The sequence below is a fragment of the Lynx canadensis genome, chromosome B3 (assembly GCF_007474595.2).
Source record: "Lynx canadensis isolate LIC74 chromosome B3, mLynCan4.pri.v2, whole genome shotgun sequence".
Classification (NCBI taxonomy): Eukaryota; Metazoa; Chordata; class Mammalia; order Carnivora; family Felidae; genus Lynx; species Lynx canadensis.
In genome coordinates, this window is record NC_044308.2 from 143,270,709 (window position 1) to 143,285,269 (window position 14,561).

General features: G+C 48.9%; 1 protein-coding gene across 1 annotated transcript in view; it reads right to left on the bottom strand.

Moving 5' to 3' along the window:
• Window positions 1-14,561, bottom strand: part of MOK (MOK protein kinase) — a 61,076-nt gene that overhangs the window by 16,071 nt on the left and 30,444 nt on the right. Inside the window, exons 3-4 of the mRNA XM_030320020.2 lie at window positions 7,673-7,762; window positions 6,026-6,096 (exon numbers count right to left, since the gene is read on the bottom strand). Coding sequence (XP_030175880.1) covers window positions 6,026-6,096; window positions 7,673-7,762 — 161 coding nt within the window. The remainder of the gene's footprint in view (window positions 1-6,025; window positions 6,097-7,672; window positions 7,763-14,561) is intronic.

The window sequence follows — 14,561 nt, forward strand, 5'->3', positions numbered from 1 at the left end:
ACTGCTCTGAGTAGATAAGAAAGCTACGTGTCACAGTTGGTAGGCAACGTTTCCTCTAAAAATTCTGCGTCTTACAATCAGTGGGTCAGATCGATGAAGTATAAAAATACAACTGAATTGATCTGACACTGTAACGTCAGGCAAAGTAGTTCTTAATAAGAATCGTAATAAGGCGCACCGCCCAAGCTGTTCGTGGAACTGTGATGCTATGTTTGCAGTCAAATCGAACCTGTCTTGCTCTTTCCCACTTGGTTCATTCCCCAACGTCACAGATTTATTTCAAGGTCCCTGCCCCACCCACGGCCTCTACAAGGTATAACCCTGGGGCGCGTGGGTGGCTCAGTCGGTTGAGCGTCCCACTTCGGCCCAGGTCATGATCTCACAGCTCGTGAGCTCGAGCCCCGCGTCGGGCTCTGTGCTGACAGCTCGGATGGAGCTTGCTTCGGATTCTGTGCCTCCCTCTCTCTTTTCCCTTCCTCTGCTCGTGCTCTGTCTCTCTTTCTCTCTCTCTCAAAAATAAATAAATGTTAAGAAAAAAATTAAAAAATAAAAGGCATGACTCTAAGGGGACAAGGCCAGCTCACCGGACCTGGAACAGCCGGCACTCCGGGAGGTAGCCAACGACTCGGCTTTCCGGGCCTGGCCCGTCTGCCGCCAGCGGAGGGTCTCAGGGTCTGAGTGGCCAAGTCTGCCAAGAGACACGCAGAGGGCCACGCGGAGGAGGAGGGGCAGAGGACCACGTGGCCCCGAGATGGTCAGCGGTGGCCTTGGCAGCCGGGCCTTTCCTGGCCCCACCTCCCAAGAGGCCTGACTGAGCTTCCTGCAGGAAATCCGAGGTTTTACAATAAACCGTCTCTTCTGTGTGTGAACGAGCCGCACACGAGCTGCGCGGCACGCGCCCCTGGCAATAACAACAACCTACGACACTCAGTGCCTGTGAACGTCACCCAGGTGGACGACACACCGAGCCACACCGGGAGCAGGGCCGGGCACTGAGAGGACACCCGTGACGGAGCCGGCAAGGGCCCCACCGCCAGAGAGCAAATGCCCCGGCGGACAGTCGGACAAGCACCGGGGGAGCGGACGCGTGTCAGGCGTCACGTGGGAGATCAAGGAGACAGGAGGGAGCTGCGACAGAGGGGGCAAGGCGAGGTGAAGGAGCAGCCACCCACGGCTCCAGGCGGGCACCGGAGGGCGGTAGCCACTCACAAAAGCACGGTCACTTAACTTCAAACAGTTTAAAAAAGAAGGAGGAGAAGAACAAGAACAGAATCAGATACAATGCATTAAGATACCAGATGCCCCTAGGGGCGCCTGGCTGGCTCGGGCAGAAAAGCATGCCGCTCTTGATCTTGGGGCTGTGAGTTCGAGCCCCACGTGGGTGCAGAGATGAGCTAAATAAATAAAAACTTAAAAAACTAACAAAATAATAGATGCCTCCATGACCAGGTTATAGTCTTATCCAGTCTTTCCTTATAAACTCCAAGACAGCCCTCCCCTGCTGCAGGTGGCAGATGTCCGGCGCCATAAGCACAGTGCGCCCGAATAAACCAGCCAGGACGGCAGGATCGCCGGCGGTGTGGCTGGTGCCCCGGGGCGCCAGCTACGCCCTCCCTGCGTGGACAGCTCCGTGACAGTTCTTCCCAAGGGAGCAGCGGGCACAATACCTTTGCCATCTCTTTGCCCGTCTCCCCACCACAACGCAGACCCATCCCAACCGCCACCTCGCGGGCCAGGCACGCTCGTGACTGGGACTTCCAGATGTGACTGGCTTCTGCGTCCGTCAGACCAGACCGCTCGAGAAAGAGGACTCAGGCCCGAGTTCCAGGGACAGACGAGAGGAGGGAGAGCATCCGCTCTGAGTGCGGATCTTGGCGGAGGGCGCCTCCTGCCCGGGCAAAGGTGGCCTGGTTCTAGAGCCCAGAGCGGCAGCAGCGGCTCCTTCATTTGGGGCATCCTGTCTGTGGCAGAGGCAGCAGCACCTGGGGCAGCCCAATCCTGCAGAGTCATTTTTTGGGAGCTCCTCCCTGGAGGCCACGCCCCGAGCGTTTCTTCAGTCCTCCCGGCAACTCTGCGGAGCCATCCGTGTCACTTGGGTCCCCTGGGGTTACACTGGCCAGAACAGAGGCTGCTGTCTGCAATGGGAAGGTACATCCTCCGGTGGCCCGTTCATTCTTTAAACAGCATCCAGAAAAGTGCTTCTAAAAAGCACAGTCTGTGAACTGATACCAGTCCGGGGGCCGTTTGTCTCTGGTTTAGGAGGAGACGGCAAAAACTAAGAGTGACCGGAAACTTGTACAGCAATTCAACGCCGCTGTGACATCCAAGCATATGACTGTTTTTCCAGTAATTAATTTTCATGTATTTTACAAAAGTCCGGTCCACAACACACTGGGAAAAAGCAAACGAACAAACAACCGGTCTTCGACTATAGTTTTAGAAACACTGGTCTAAACCCCAATCAAAAGATGCTTCTTCCCTGCTTTAAAACCCGTCAATGTGGGACGCCGAGGTGGCTGGGTCGATTGAGTGTCCGGCTCTTGATTTTGGCTCAAGTCATGATTTCGCAGTTCGTGGGATTGAGCCCCATGTCGGCTCTGCGCTGATAGCATGGACACTGCTTGGGATTCTCTCTCCCCCTCTCTCTGCCCCTCTCGTGCTTGCTTGCTGTCTCTCAAAATTAAATAAACACTTAAAACCCACTAAAGCTTCCCACTGAACTTAGAATGATGTGAATTCTTACCCTGGCCCTCCTTGCCTCCTGGCCCCTACCTACCTCATTTCTAACTTCCTTCCCAGTGCTCCAGCCACACTGGCCTCCTAACCTCACAGTGGCCTCAGGACCTTTGCACTACTTGTCTCTGTCTGGAACACTCTGTCCCCATCAATCTCACATGGGACCTGTTTTATTCACTCGTAACACTCATCCTGTCTTGATCTCCTTCTTGATCATTTCTTCACTTGTTCAGTGTCTCCGTCTTCCTGAGCGTGAGCCCACGTGGATGGGACCGTGTCTGTCGTGTTCCCCACTGGGTCCACCTCCAGAGCAGTGCATAGCATGTAGCAGTGAATGAGACACCCTCGCCTGCATTTGCCTACTTCCCCCAATCTTCCGGGTAAAGCCCAGTCATCTCCGCCTCATCTGACACCCACGGGGTAAAGAGAAAATTTCCCCAGCAATTCGCCTCTAATGATTTTGACTTTCATATAGTTTCTCTTCTCTCTTCAACAGACTCTACACTGTTTATCAAAAAAGCATCTTCTGTTCTTCTCCTCTACCTCTGCCCGACCTTGCACGCTGCCGTGCATATAAGCAGACAATCCAGTCAAGACTGGGCGATCCTTCTCTTGTGCCATTAACCGGTTCTTCCGCATCTGACGGTGCTACTCGACATTCTCATCATCCAGGAGAGCAGTCATTTCAGTAAAATGAATTGTCACTCCAGTAGAAAAAGCTTTCGTGACCGATTCAGGTTTCAATAAACCACTGTGACCATCAATAACAACAAATTGTTAGCTGGCGCCCATTCATTTGAGGCACTGAGCTGGGGCCAGCAGTAGAGACCCAGAGGAGCAGTGGGGTGTGGTGGTTATCACTTAATCCTTGAAACCTCGGTCTCCTTGTCCGTAAAGTGTAGATGATAACAGTGCCAACCAAAGAGGGCTGTCAAGAGGCTGGATGTGTGGTGGCTGAGAACACGCACTCTGGAACAGGCTGAGTCCAAACTCCGTGTCTACCACATGTCCATAACCTCGGACAAGGGACTTATCTCCCCGTGCCTCCATTTCTCCATCTTTAAAATGGGGATAATCAGGGGCACCTGGGAGGCTCAGTCGGTTAAGCATCCGACTTCCGCTCAGGTCATGATCTTGCAGTCCAAGAGTTCAAGCCCTGTGTTGGGCTCTGTGCTGACAGTTCAGAGCCTGGAGTCTGCTTTGGATTCTGTGTCTCCCTCTCTCTCTGGCCCTCCCCCGCTCGCACTGTCTCTCTCTCTCTCACTCTCTCAAAAATAAACATTAAAAAAAATTTTTTTAATAAGAAAAAAAAGCAAAATGTTGGCTCACATAACGAAATAATGAAGTTTGGCGGTTGTTTGTCTTGACTGTACTGGGGACCCTGTCCTGACACTCTGGCAGACAGATGTACGGGGAGGAGCAGAGTGAACAATCCACATCCCACAGGACGTAGGAGAAAATGTAATCCTGAGCAACACCTCATGGATCCAGGCTATTTGGAATCGATGCTTAACAAGCGAAGTTTCCAGATCAATAAGGTTTACTCTTTTTTTTTTTTTTAATTTTTTTTTTCAACGTTTATTTATTTTTGGGACAGAGAGAGACAGAGCATGAACGGGGGAGGGGCAGAGAGAGAGGGAGACACAGAATCGGAAACAGGCTCCAGGCTCCGAGCCATCAGCCCAGAGCCCGACGCGGGGCTCGAACTCCCGGACCGCGAGATCGTGACCTGGCTGAAGTCGGACGCTTAACCGACTGCGCCACCCAGGCGCCCCAATAAGGTTTACTCTTTGAAAGTAAAACTCTCCTCTATTGTAATCCTTTAACTGGGAAGCTTTTTTAAATCTTTTCTTCACTTTCCTACTGTTTCCATCACGTTTACCGGCGCGGTAGGCTTACCGCAGTCCAGCCCGCGGCCGCGCGTTCTCTAACCCGTCTTGGGGCGTCTGGGGTCTTCCGGCTGCCCAGACTGCGCTCATCCGCGGTGGCGCTGCTGTTGTTGTCCTCCCGTTTTATATTTTCAGTTTCATCCCCCATTGTAGGACTGTCACCTGTCGCTTCCCGTTACTGCTGGTGGGCCGAATTCTAGAAGCTCCTTCTAGCCAATGGCTCTATTCCGAATGGGTTCTATACTGAGAAACCTGGCAACCTTGTTAGCATTGTACTCAAAACGCAATGAAACAGGTCCCCGAGGGGATGGGCTGACCTATGAATAAAATACACAAGGTTTGTAACATAGGAAATACCATACATGCCCAGACAAAGGGCGATCTCCTACTTTCTCGAAAAGATCCAAAAGCTCTTCATCAACTTCTGTGGGTGTAGAAAAGCTTGCCTATTTCTACTATTTATTTTATTAGTGAGCTACTAAAGCACACATTTCAAATCGCATAGAGGACCTACTAATTTGATGACGACGCTTTTCCCCACATTCTGACTTCATCACCATTTTATTCCGACTCTTCATGTGCTTCTTCCACACCAGGGTCACCCTCGTCGCAAAAATAGCTTCTTGATCTCAAAAATGCTACCTGCCGCTTTCCATACCACCTTTGGGCTGGCCTGATTTGTTTAAGATAACACAGCAGTTTGTAAACTGTTCTTGCAAGCCACAAACAGTCACTCACACAACGCAAGGCAAATCTGCTTTCATTCGTCCGATCGGCACCGCGTGATCGGTCGGTAAAATACCACGCTTTCTGTGCTTTCTCAGGGACAGCTACGAGGCTCATTCGTCCTGACATCTAACGCAACGGTGCAGTCAGACCCCCAGGGATATTTGCTGAACGTGGGCCAACCATCCGCCTCCGTGTTCCTTCAGGTGCCCTCTATCAGCCTCCCAAACCAGCCCTGACTGAGGCCGGCTCGGGCGCTGTGCTTTCCCGAACGGAGCTCTGCCGTTCAGAAGAAAGTGAATAAATGAGCATCCTGTAACGCGGGAGAAAGACTTTATAAGGATCTGAATAGAAGGTGGTCGTCTCTCGGCTGAGGGAGGATCTTGGGGGACAAGCCTCGCCTTATTTTGAGCAGAGCCGCCAGAGTGACCTTTGGAGCGTCACAGCGCCCCCTGCAGGGACCTGAGGTGAGGAAGGCCTGAGCACCCGTGTCACCTGCCAGCCCGGACCTAGATGGCTTTACTTCTCACTGACCGCCCTGTGTTGAGGAGACGAGACTAGCAGAAAAATACCTCCCAAGAGGTGACTGAGGATTTTGAGACTAAAACAAAGTATACGTGGACGACAGGCTTTAGAAGAAGATCTTAGATTAGCTTGCAAATTATTCTACGTACCTCGTATTAGCTCATAAATATTCATGTCCATAAGTTCACATATTAGTGCAAGAGAACCAGATTTTCTGTCACTGAAGAAGAAATCAGGTTTTTAAAAATGTTTTTCTTGTCTTCATCAGAAACTATCATCAAATATTTAATTCATTTGTGCACATTTCTGGTAAACATAAAGCTCTCCCACCTCAAAGCCTGGGGCATAGTGACTGAAACAGAAGTTGCGATTTTCAGTCAATTATTTCAGTCAGTTAATTTAAAATTAATTTAAAATAACAGTAAAAATAAAATACAATATAATAAAATAACAGTAAAATCCCACTTTAAGCAAAACTTCTAAATGCTTCCCCCCTTTTTAATGAGATGTGTCTTAAAAATAAAAAAGAACTATAAAAAATAAAAAAGAACTAACTACTGGCAGAAAGGAGAAAGGAGGTCGAGAGTCGGCTAAGCAAAACAGAGGAGAAAGAATTTAATTCATGCTCCGTGACTGCAAATTTAGTTCTAACTTACCTAGATTCTTCCATGTACCTGGGATAAATTATGATGGGGAGACAAAAATCCACAAACCAGTCAGGGGAAAAGGGAGGAAGATGGGTCACCCCAAGCCCAGGTAGGGTCCAGGCCTTGCACGGGGTGGGGACCGAGGCCTCTGGCCGGGCTGCCAGCTTCTCTGGAGCTGACACTGCCCTGTTTGAAGGCCCCTGAGCCCTCGGCAGAGGAGCACGTGTCACTCCAGACCCTACTAGTCAGGTCGCCTCCAGAGGGGCTGCCTGGAGGGGGGCGCACACGCAGGCCCGGAGAGTGCCCAGGACGCGGTGTGCAGTGGGCGGTGTTGTGACCAGTGCGCACTGCGGGCTCCAGGCCAGGAGGCCATGCGGCTATGACAAGACATTCCACTGTGAGTTTCAAACTGCTCTCTTCCCTGATGAAAACCCACTGCACTTTGTCAGAGACCGTAGTGTCCCGGCTGGTTTTAAAGCGGCCTGGAGCGCCGCGGAGAGCTTCACGGAGCGTGCACCTTCTCAGGGCGCACAGAATGGCAAGTTCCAGAACCCAGGGTCCGAGTTCCTGGCTCAGAGTCCAGAAGGGCAGTGCGGAACTGCCGGCACCCGCAGGTGAGGTGTGCCCTGCCTTCCTGATGGGTAGGTGAGCCTCACGTAAGGAGACTAATCTATAATTAGAACACAAGTGACAAGTCCCCCAAATTACAGCAACCATAGTAAGGTGGCGGGGGGGGGGGGTCACACTACCTGACACGGTGCACACATGACAGCTGGCAGGGACAATCCCTGACACATGACAATCCCTGATGTAGGACTACAGTGCTTTCCCATTTGCCCATAACTCACACTCGAGGCCTCAGATGCACAGGCCACTGCCTACAAGGAAGCCTCACTGAGCTACGGGAGAGGAACCGTTTGAATTCTGTCCACTTTTATGATAGGGAATCACCTAAAGGAAGGTATTTCCACATTAGGAATCAGACACACATTTGTCCACATAAATACGTGACTTAAGATAAAATGAGAATCATTACTCCCTGAGCTACAAAGCAAATATTTCAAATGTCCACCACAGTTTTCTTCCTTAAAAAGAGATTTGATCATTGTCATCAAATGCAGATCATCGTAAAGCCCCAGGAATACTTACAAAACCACTTCGTGCAACGTGAGGATGTTCGGGTGTGGGTTCAGGCGCCTCAGTGCTTGTATCTCCCGTAGACTGTTCACTTGCTCGATACTATTGCGTGGGTAAAAATAAATAACTAATTCATAATTCAAGTCAGCCTCAGATTGGGGTTATTCAATCATTATTTATTACCCATGATCACAACTGAGAACCTCACACATATTTCAAGCAAGTTCATCGACTCATTATTTCTCCCGCCAGCAGGTGACGTTCAACATGTCTCGTTCTGCATCATCTGATAAAAATCAAGGTTCTTATGGCTTTGGACATTTATTCAAATTTTCCCATCGAAGCCCCTGAAAGAATACCTTAGTGGTTTCTTTTATAATTAGTAAACATGGAAACAAACATTAGAATTTCCTATTAATCAGTTTACGGGAACTAACCAATTGAGCAACAGAAATACCCCCTGAAAATACCCATTTCAAATTTCCACGAACACGCTAATCTTCCTTATCTTTCACGAAAGCCGTACATTTTCTCACTTTCGTTCAGCTGGCGGCTGGCGTTCCCTCGGCAGGTGTGACTTACCTACCGCCAGCTCTTCTTTACGAAGACGGGTCTGCCAGACGCCGTTTACATCCCAAACCTCGCCAATGTGAGTGGGACGGAAGCAGATGGGGATGGGCTGGCTGTCACCACACTCCAGAGACCGCTTCCAAGAGATAACCCCCCATGGACGGGCCCACGGTCACGGTCGTGGTCGTGGTCACGTCCAATCAAATGACTAGATCCACCAGAGACTTCCATGGCCTCGGCTCTGAAAGGAACTACTGTGGGAATAGTCTTCTTCCTTTGAACTGCCAAAACTCTGTTCTGCCAACTTTTAATATACAGTGTAAAGCTCAGCATTTTGTCTGGTTCTTCAAAGAGCAGTTATACCCAATAGTGTATTATTACTGTCTTAAATCAGTGTGAATATGTTAAGTCTCGTGCCAGCCAACAAATGGGAGCCTGGTATATGAGAAAAGCCTGAATAGTCTGAGTGTAAGGATATTTCTGACTACAAGTTTTAGACTCTTTTTCATTTACTTTCCCCTGTTGCTTCCCTCACACCCAGGACGACATATGCAAAATGTTCGCAACTTGTGCATCACAGTCAACAACCAACCAGAAAAGACAGAGCCCACCGTGCTGGAACAAGGTCCTACAGAGGGGGCCCCTGTTGAACCAGGTACTAACCTTTTAGCTCTGGAGAGAGGAGAGGTCTGGGGAGTGCCGGCCAAGGGCCAGGTGTAGGGTGGAGATGGGAAGGGTCAGCACTCAAGAGGCTCAGGATAGCCGGTTACTACCCAAAGTAGGAGTCTTTCGCTGTTCTCGTGACCACCGTGTTCGGCCTGGCGTGTGCAGAGACCAGATCATGACGCTCTCCACTCACTCTGTCAGCTTAGTGCCTACCCCACCACCTGCTCCTCGCCAGCATCACGGCCTCCCCTAGGTGCCTTTAGAACAATGCTTCCCAAATATGTCCCATAGAACATTCTTCCTCTAGAAAATGCTTTATCAAGAAACTTCACACTCAGAAAGTTTGAGATAGGCCCACTCCAGCTCCTTTTGGAAAGCCATAAACTACTGTTGATTTTACTGTTGAAAAGTTTTCAAAAATCCTACAAATTGGGGCGCCTGGGAGGCTCAGTCGGTTTGTATTCGACTTCGGCTCAGGTCACGATCTCGGGGTTTGTAAGGTCGAGCCCCACGTCGGGCTCTGCGCTGACAGCTCGGAGCCTGGCGCCTGCTTCGGTTTCTGTGTCTCCCTCTCTCTCTTCCCCTTCCCCACTCATGCTTGCTCACTCTCTCTCTCTCTCTCTCTCAAAAATAAATATACATTTAAAAATCCCATAAAAGTTTACCTTTATTGAAACCAACATTTCCCAAACTTTTTTGCCCTAGGATCACTTCTTACAAACTATCTAGTCACCAACCCTTAGAACGAGGGTTCCAGAGAACACACCGCTCCAGACCATCCTTTGAGTGGCATGATAGGAATACCTTTTTTCCTTCGGACAGGGGAGGTGAACAAAGATACCAATCAGGCAATAGGAAGAAAGAAAGATCAAGTGAAACACTCTTGTGGGGGCACATGGGCAACCGATGGAAGAGCCTCTTTTAATCCCTCTCCCTGGGGTCTGCACTGGAGGAGACCACTGAGCCCCTCTTCGAGGTCCCGCACCTTGGGCGGGGGGGCTCCTGACTCAGGGCTAGGTTGCTGGAGACCCCACCTCCACCCGGTGCCTGTGCCTGTCATGCCTCTACCCCTGGCATGCCGTAGGTCAGTGGCTCTCATGGGGGAGGGACCTTGCCCCCCAGGGGATGTTTGACACTGTCTGGGACGCCGTTAGCTGTCACAGGTTCTGTAACATACTGTTCCATTTGGCATTCAGTGGCAGCAGCCGGGGTTGATGCTCAGTATCCCACAGGGCCCAGGACAGGCCCCACAATAAGTAATAACCTGGGCCCGAATGTCAGCAGTACCAAGGCTGGGAAACCCTGCCTTGGTGGAAAAAAGAGCAAGAGACCAGTGGAGCCGGCAACAGCTCTGATTTCCGAACACCCTACGGGAAAAAAATAGGTTTTCCGAACTGGAGGGTCAAACAGCCTGGTCATTGAGACGAACAAGTATCCACTCTGCTCAGCTTTAATATGAAAACCTGTTATCATACCCTGAAACACATGATTGCTTATTGCAGACATAATTCTTTCGTGTCTCCACAGACATTTCTCTCAGAAATAATGAACTAATACGTTTAAAAAGACATTTTCATCTAAGTATCACTACCTTTGTTCAAATAACAATATTTTATTAAATTTTATTGGGGGGGAGGGGGGGAAAAGAGGGGGAGAGAGAGAGGGAGAGAGAGAGAGAGAGGGAGAGAGAGAGAGAGAGGGAGAGAGAAAGAGAGAGGGAGAGAGAAAGAGAATATCTCAAGCAGGCTCCACACTCAGAGCAGAGCCCAACACAGGGCTTGATCCCACGATCCTGGGACCATGGCCTGAGCTGAAATCAAGAGTCAGACACTCAACTGACTGAGCCACCCAGGTGCCCCAACAATATTTCGTTTTAATAAAATACAAATAGGGGCGCCTGGGTGGCGCAGTCGGTTAAGCGTCCGACTTCAGCCAGGTCACGATCTCGCGGTCCGCGAGTTCGAGCCCCGCGTCGGGCTCTGGGCTGATGGCTCAGAGCCTGGAGCCTGTTTCCGATTCTGTGTCTCCCTCTCTCTCTGCCCCTCCCCTGTTCATGCTCTGTCTCTCTCTGTCCCGAAAATAAATAAACGTTGAAAAAAATAATAATAATAAAATACAAATAAACCCTGTTCTTTTAAAAAGAACAATGAAAATATCTAACAACTGGAATTAACCACTTTTCTGCGCCTTGGAGTTGCTTCGAATTTTGTGGTCAGGTGACATTCAGGGTTTTGTTCGTTTTCACTGTCCTGCTGGAGACCGAAGCGATCGTGGAACTGGACACAGAGGAGCGCAGGCAGCCTCTGCTCCAAAAGGAAGAGACAAGATCCCCCGTACGTGCGTTTTTCCGCAACTGGAAAAATTATATTACCGGGTCCAAGTCTTTAAAGAATAAAAAATATTAATTTTGCAATGTCAACACTTCATTTTATTGGAAGGCTTTTACAGAAAAGTTTATCTAACCAATCCAGTCTGCAGGAAGAAAGTCCCTAAGCTGAAGGGGAAGAAGTGGGTATATTAATATTAGACAAACTAGACTTCAAAACAAAGATTATTACTTCTTTAATTTTTTTTTAACGTTTATTTTTGAGACAGAGAGAGACAGAGCATGAATGAGGGAGGGGCAGAGAGAGAGGGAGACACGGAATTGGAAGCAGGCTCCAGGCTCTGAGCCGTCAGCACAGAGCCGGATGTGGGGCTCAAACTCACGAACCACGAGATCATGACCTGGGCTGAAGTCGGACGCTTTACCGAATGAGTCACCCAGGTGCCCCTAAATAAAGATTATTACTATCTATAATGCTTTCATAGTGATGGGACAATACATCAAAAAGACATGACAGTTACAAATGTGTGTGTGCTAAGTAAGAAAGCTTTAATACACAAGTGAAAACTGACAGAAGAAAGAAGAAAGGGTTGGAAGTTTCAATACTCTCTATACAACTGAGACACAACTGAGACACAACTGAATGACACAACAGTCATTCAGAAAACCAGTAAAGAGATCCAAGATCCTAACAGCACTGTTAACCACCTTGACCTAACGAGCTTTTACATAACACCTATTACTTAACACCTGGAGCTAGAATATGCTCTCCATTCAGATGAATATCTGGACCCAAAGATAAATCTCGATAAATTTCCAAATACGAAGACTTCCAGAACATGTCATTCTCTGACTACAATGGGCGTAAACTAGAAATCAATGATAGTAAGTTAGCTAGAAAAATCCCAAACACCTGCAAATTAAGCAACACACTTGTAAATAAACCACGGGTAAAGAAGAAATCACAAGGGAAGTTAGAAAACATTTAAGCCAAGCAACAAGAAAGCACAACATATCAAAATGTATAGGATGCAGGAAAACAGGGCTTAGAAGTGTATTTATGGCTTTTTTTAATTTTTTAACGTTTATTTATTTATTTATTTATTTATTTTCAACGTTTATTTATTTTTGGGACAGAGAGAGACAGAGCATGAACGGGGGAGGGGCAGAGAGAGAGGGAGACACAGAGTCGGAAACAGGCTCCAGGCTCTGAGCCATTAGCCCAGAGCCCGACGCGGGGCTCGAACTCACGGACCGCGAGATCGTGACCTGGCTGAAGTCGGACACTTAACCGACTGCGCCACCCAGGCGCCCCAACGTTTATTTATTTTTGAGACAGAGAGAGACAGAGCATGAATGGGGAGGGTCAGAGAGAGGGAGACACAGAATCCGAAACAGGCTCCAGGCTCTGAGCTGTTAGCACAGAGCCCGACGCGGGGCTCGAACTCACGGACCGCGAGACCGTGACCTGAGCCGAAGTCGGCCGCTCAACCGACTGAGCCACCCAGGCACCCCATATGGCTTTAAATGCTTATGTTGGAAAGGAAGAAATAGTTAAAAACCAATTATCTAAGTTTTCACCTTTAGACAGCAGAATAAGAAAACTAAATTAAACCAAAGTAGAAGAAAAGCAATAACGGAAGAACAGAAATCAATGGCACAGAAAACAAACAAACAACAGAGGAAATTAACAACAATTCTTTGAAAAGATTCATAAAACTGATAAAACCCTGGCAAGACCAATGGAGGAAAAAATGACATAAAACACCAACACTGCGAACCGATATCAGGAGTGAAAGAGACGATATCACTACAGTTAGATGTTAAAAAGGCAAAAGGGGTAACACGAACAACTGTATGCCAAGAAATATGACAACTTAAATAGACAAAGTCCTTGAGAAACACAATTACCAAATGTGACACAAAACTGAAAATCAAAATAGCCCCATGTTTCCCAAAGAAATGGAATTTGTTAGCAAGGGCCTCCTCACGGCTGACGGAAGTGCTCTAAGATGGGATCATGGCGGCAGCTGGATACCTGCATAAATTTCCTAAACTGCTCCTACCATGGGTGGATTTGATGACATGTAAATTACATCTCAATGGAGCTTTAAAAAAACCTACGAAGGGGCGCCTGGGTGGCTCAGTCGGTTAGGCAGCCAACTTCGGCTCAGGTCATGATCTCACAGTCTGTGGGTTCGAACCCCGCATCGGACTCTGTGCCGACAGCTCAGAGCCTGGAGCCTGCTTCAGATTCTGTGTCTCCCTCTGTCTGACCCTCCCCTGTTCATGCTCTGTCTCTCCCTGTCTCGAAAATAAATAAACGTTAAAAAAAAAAAATTTTTTTTAAAGTAAAAAAAAATTAAAAAACCTACAAGGACCCTGTATCATTTAGCATCGTTCTGATTCTTCAACATCCCACGGTGCAGACGTACCATGACGTCCCACCCGCCCCACTCCTTCGTTCCGTTTCCAGCTCGTCGCCACTACAAGTGACGCCGTGACCAACGTTATGGGGCCGGGGCGGGGGGGGGGGGGGGGGCTCCGCACGAAGAAACCTTCTAGGCCCAGAGATTTCACAGGTGAATGATTTCAAATGTTTAGGAAAGAAATACTCTGACACGTTTCGCGAAAGAAGGTACACGAATGGCCGATAAGCACACGAGTCAGCATTCTTTGCCACCGGCTGTCAGGGACGAGCAAACTAACCACAGGAAGAGGCCACGGCGTTCACCAGGACGGCTACAACTTAACACGGACACCACCGCATGCTGGTGGGGGTACAGAGCACCTGGAACTCTCCTTCTCTGCTGGTGGGGATGCAAACAGGTGTAATCACTTCGAGAAAAGGCTTGGCAGCTTCTTTTAAACATACACCCACCCTCTGATCCAGAGATGCTGTTCTAGGCGATTGCCTAAGGAAGAACGAAGACACACATCCCAGGCAGGCTCGTGCATGAGTTCTCACGGCAGCTTTACCACCAGCAGCCCCAAACCAAAACGACAGCAAAGCCCGTCACCGGGAGAATGGACACGCAAAGGGTGCTGAGGTCACAGTGTGTGCGGCTCAGCCGTAAAAAGATATCGACTGTGGGTGCAACAGTGCAGATGAACCTCCGAGAGTCCACGCTGACCCGACAGAGCTGGTCTCGGGACCACATTCCAAGATTCCATTTAATACGAATTTCTACAAGAGGACAAAAGAAAAAACCCGGAATAGTGGCAGCCTGGGATGGGGGTGGAGAACTGTCACAAAGGAGCCTTCTAGGTGACAGAAGTGTTCTATCTCTTAATTACACGAGAACATCTGTTTTCCAGAATATTAGACAGTAAAGAAAT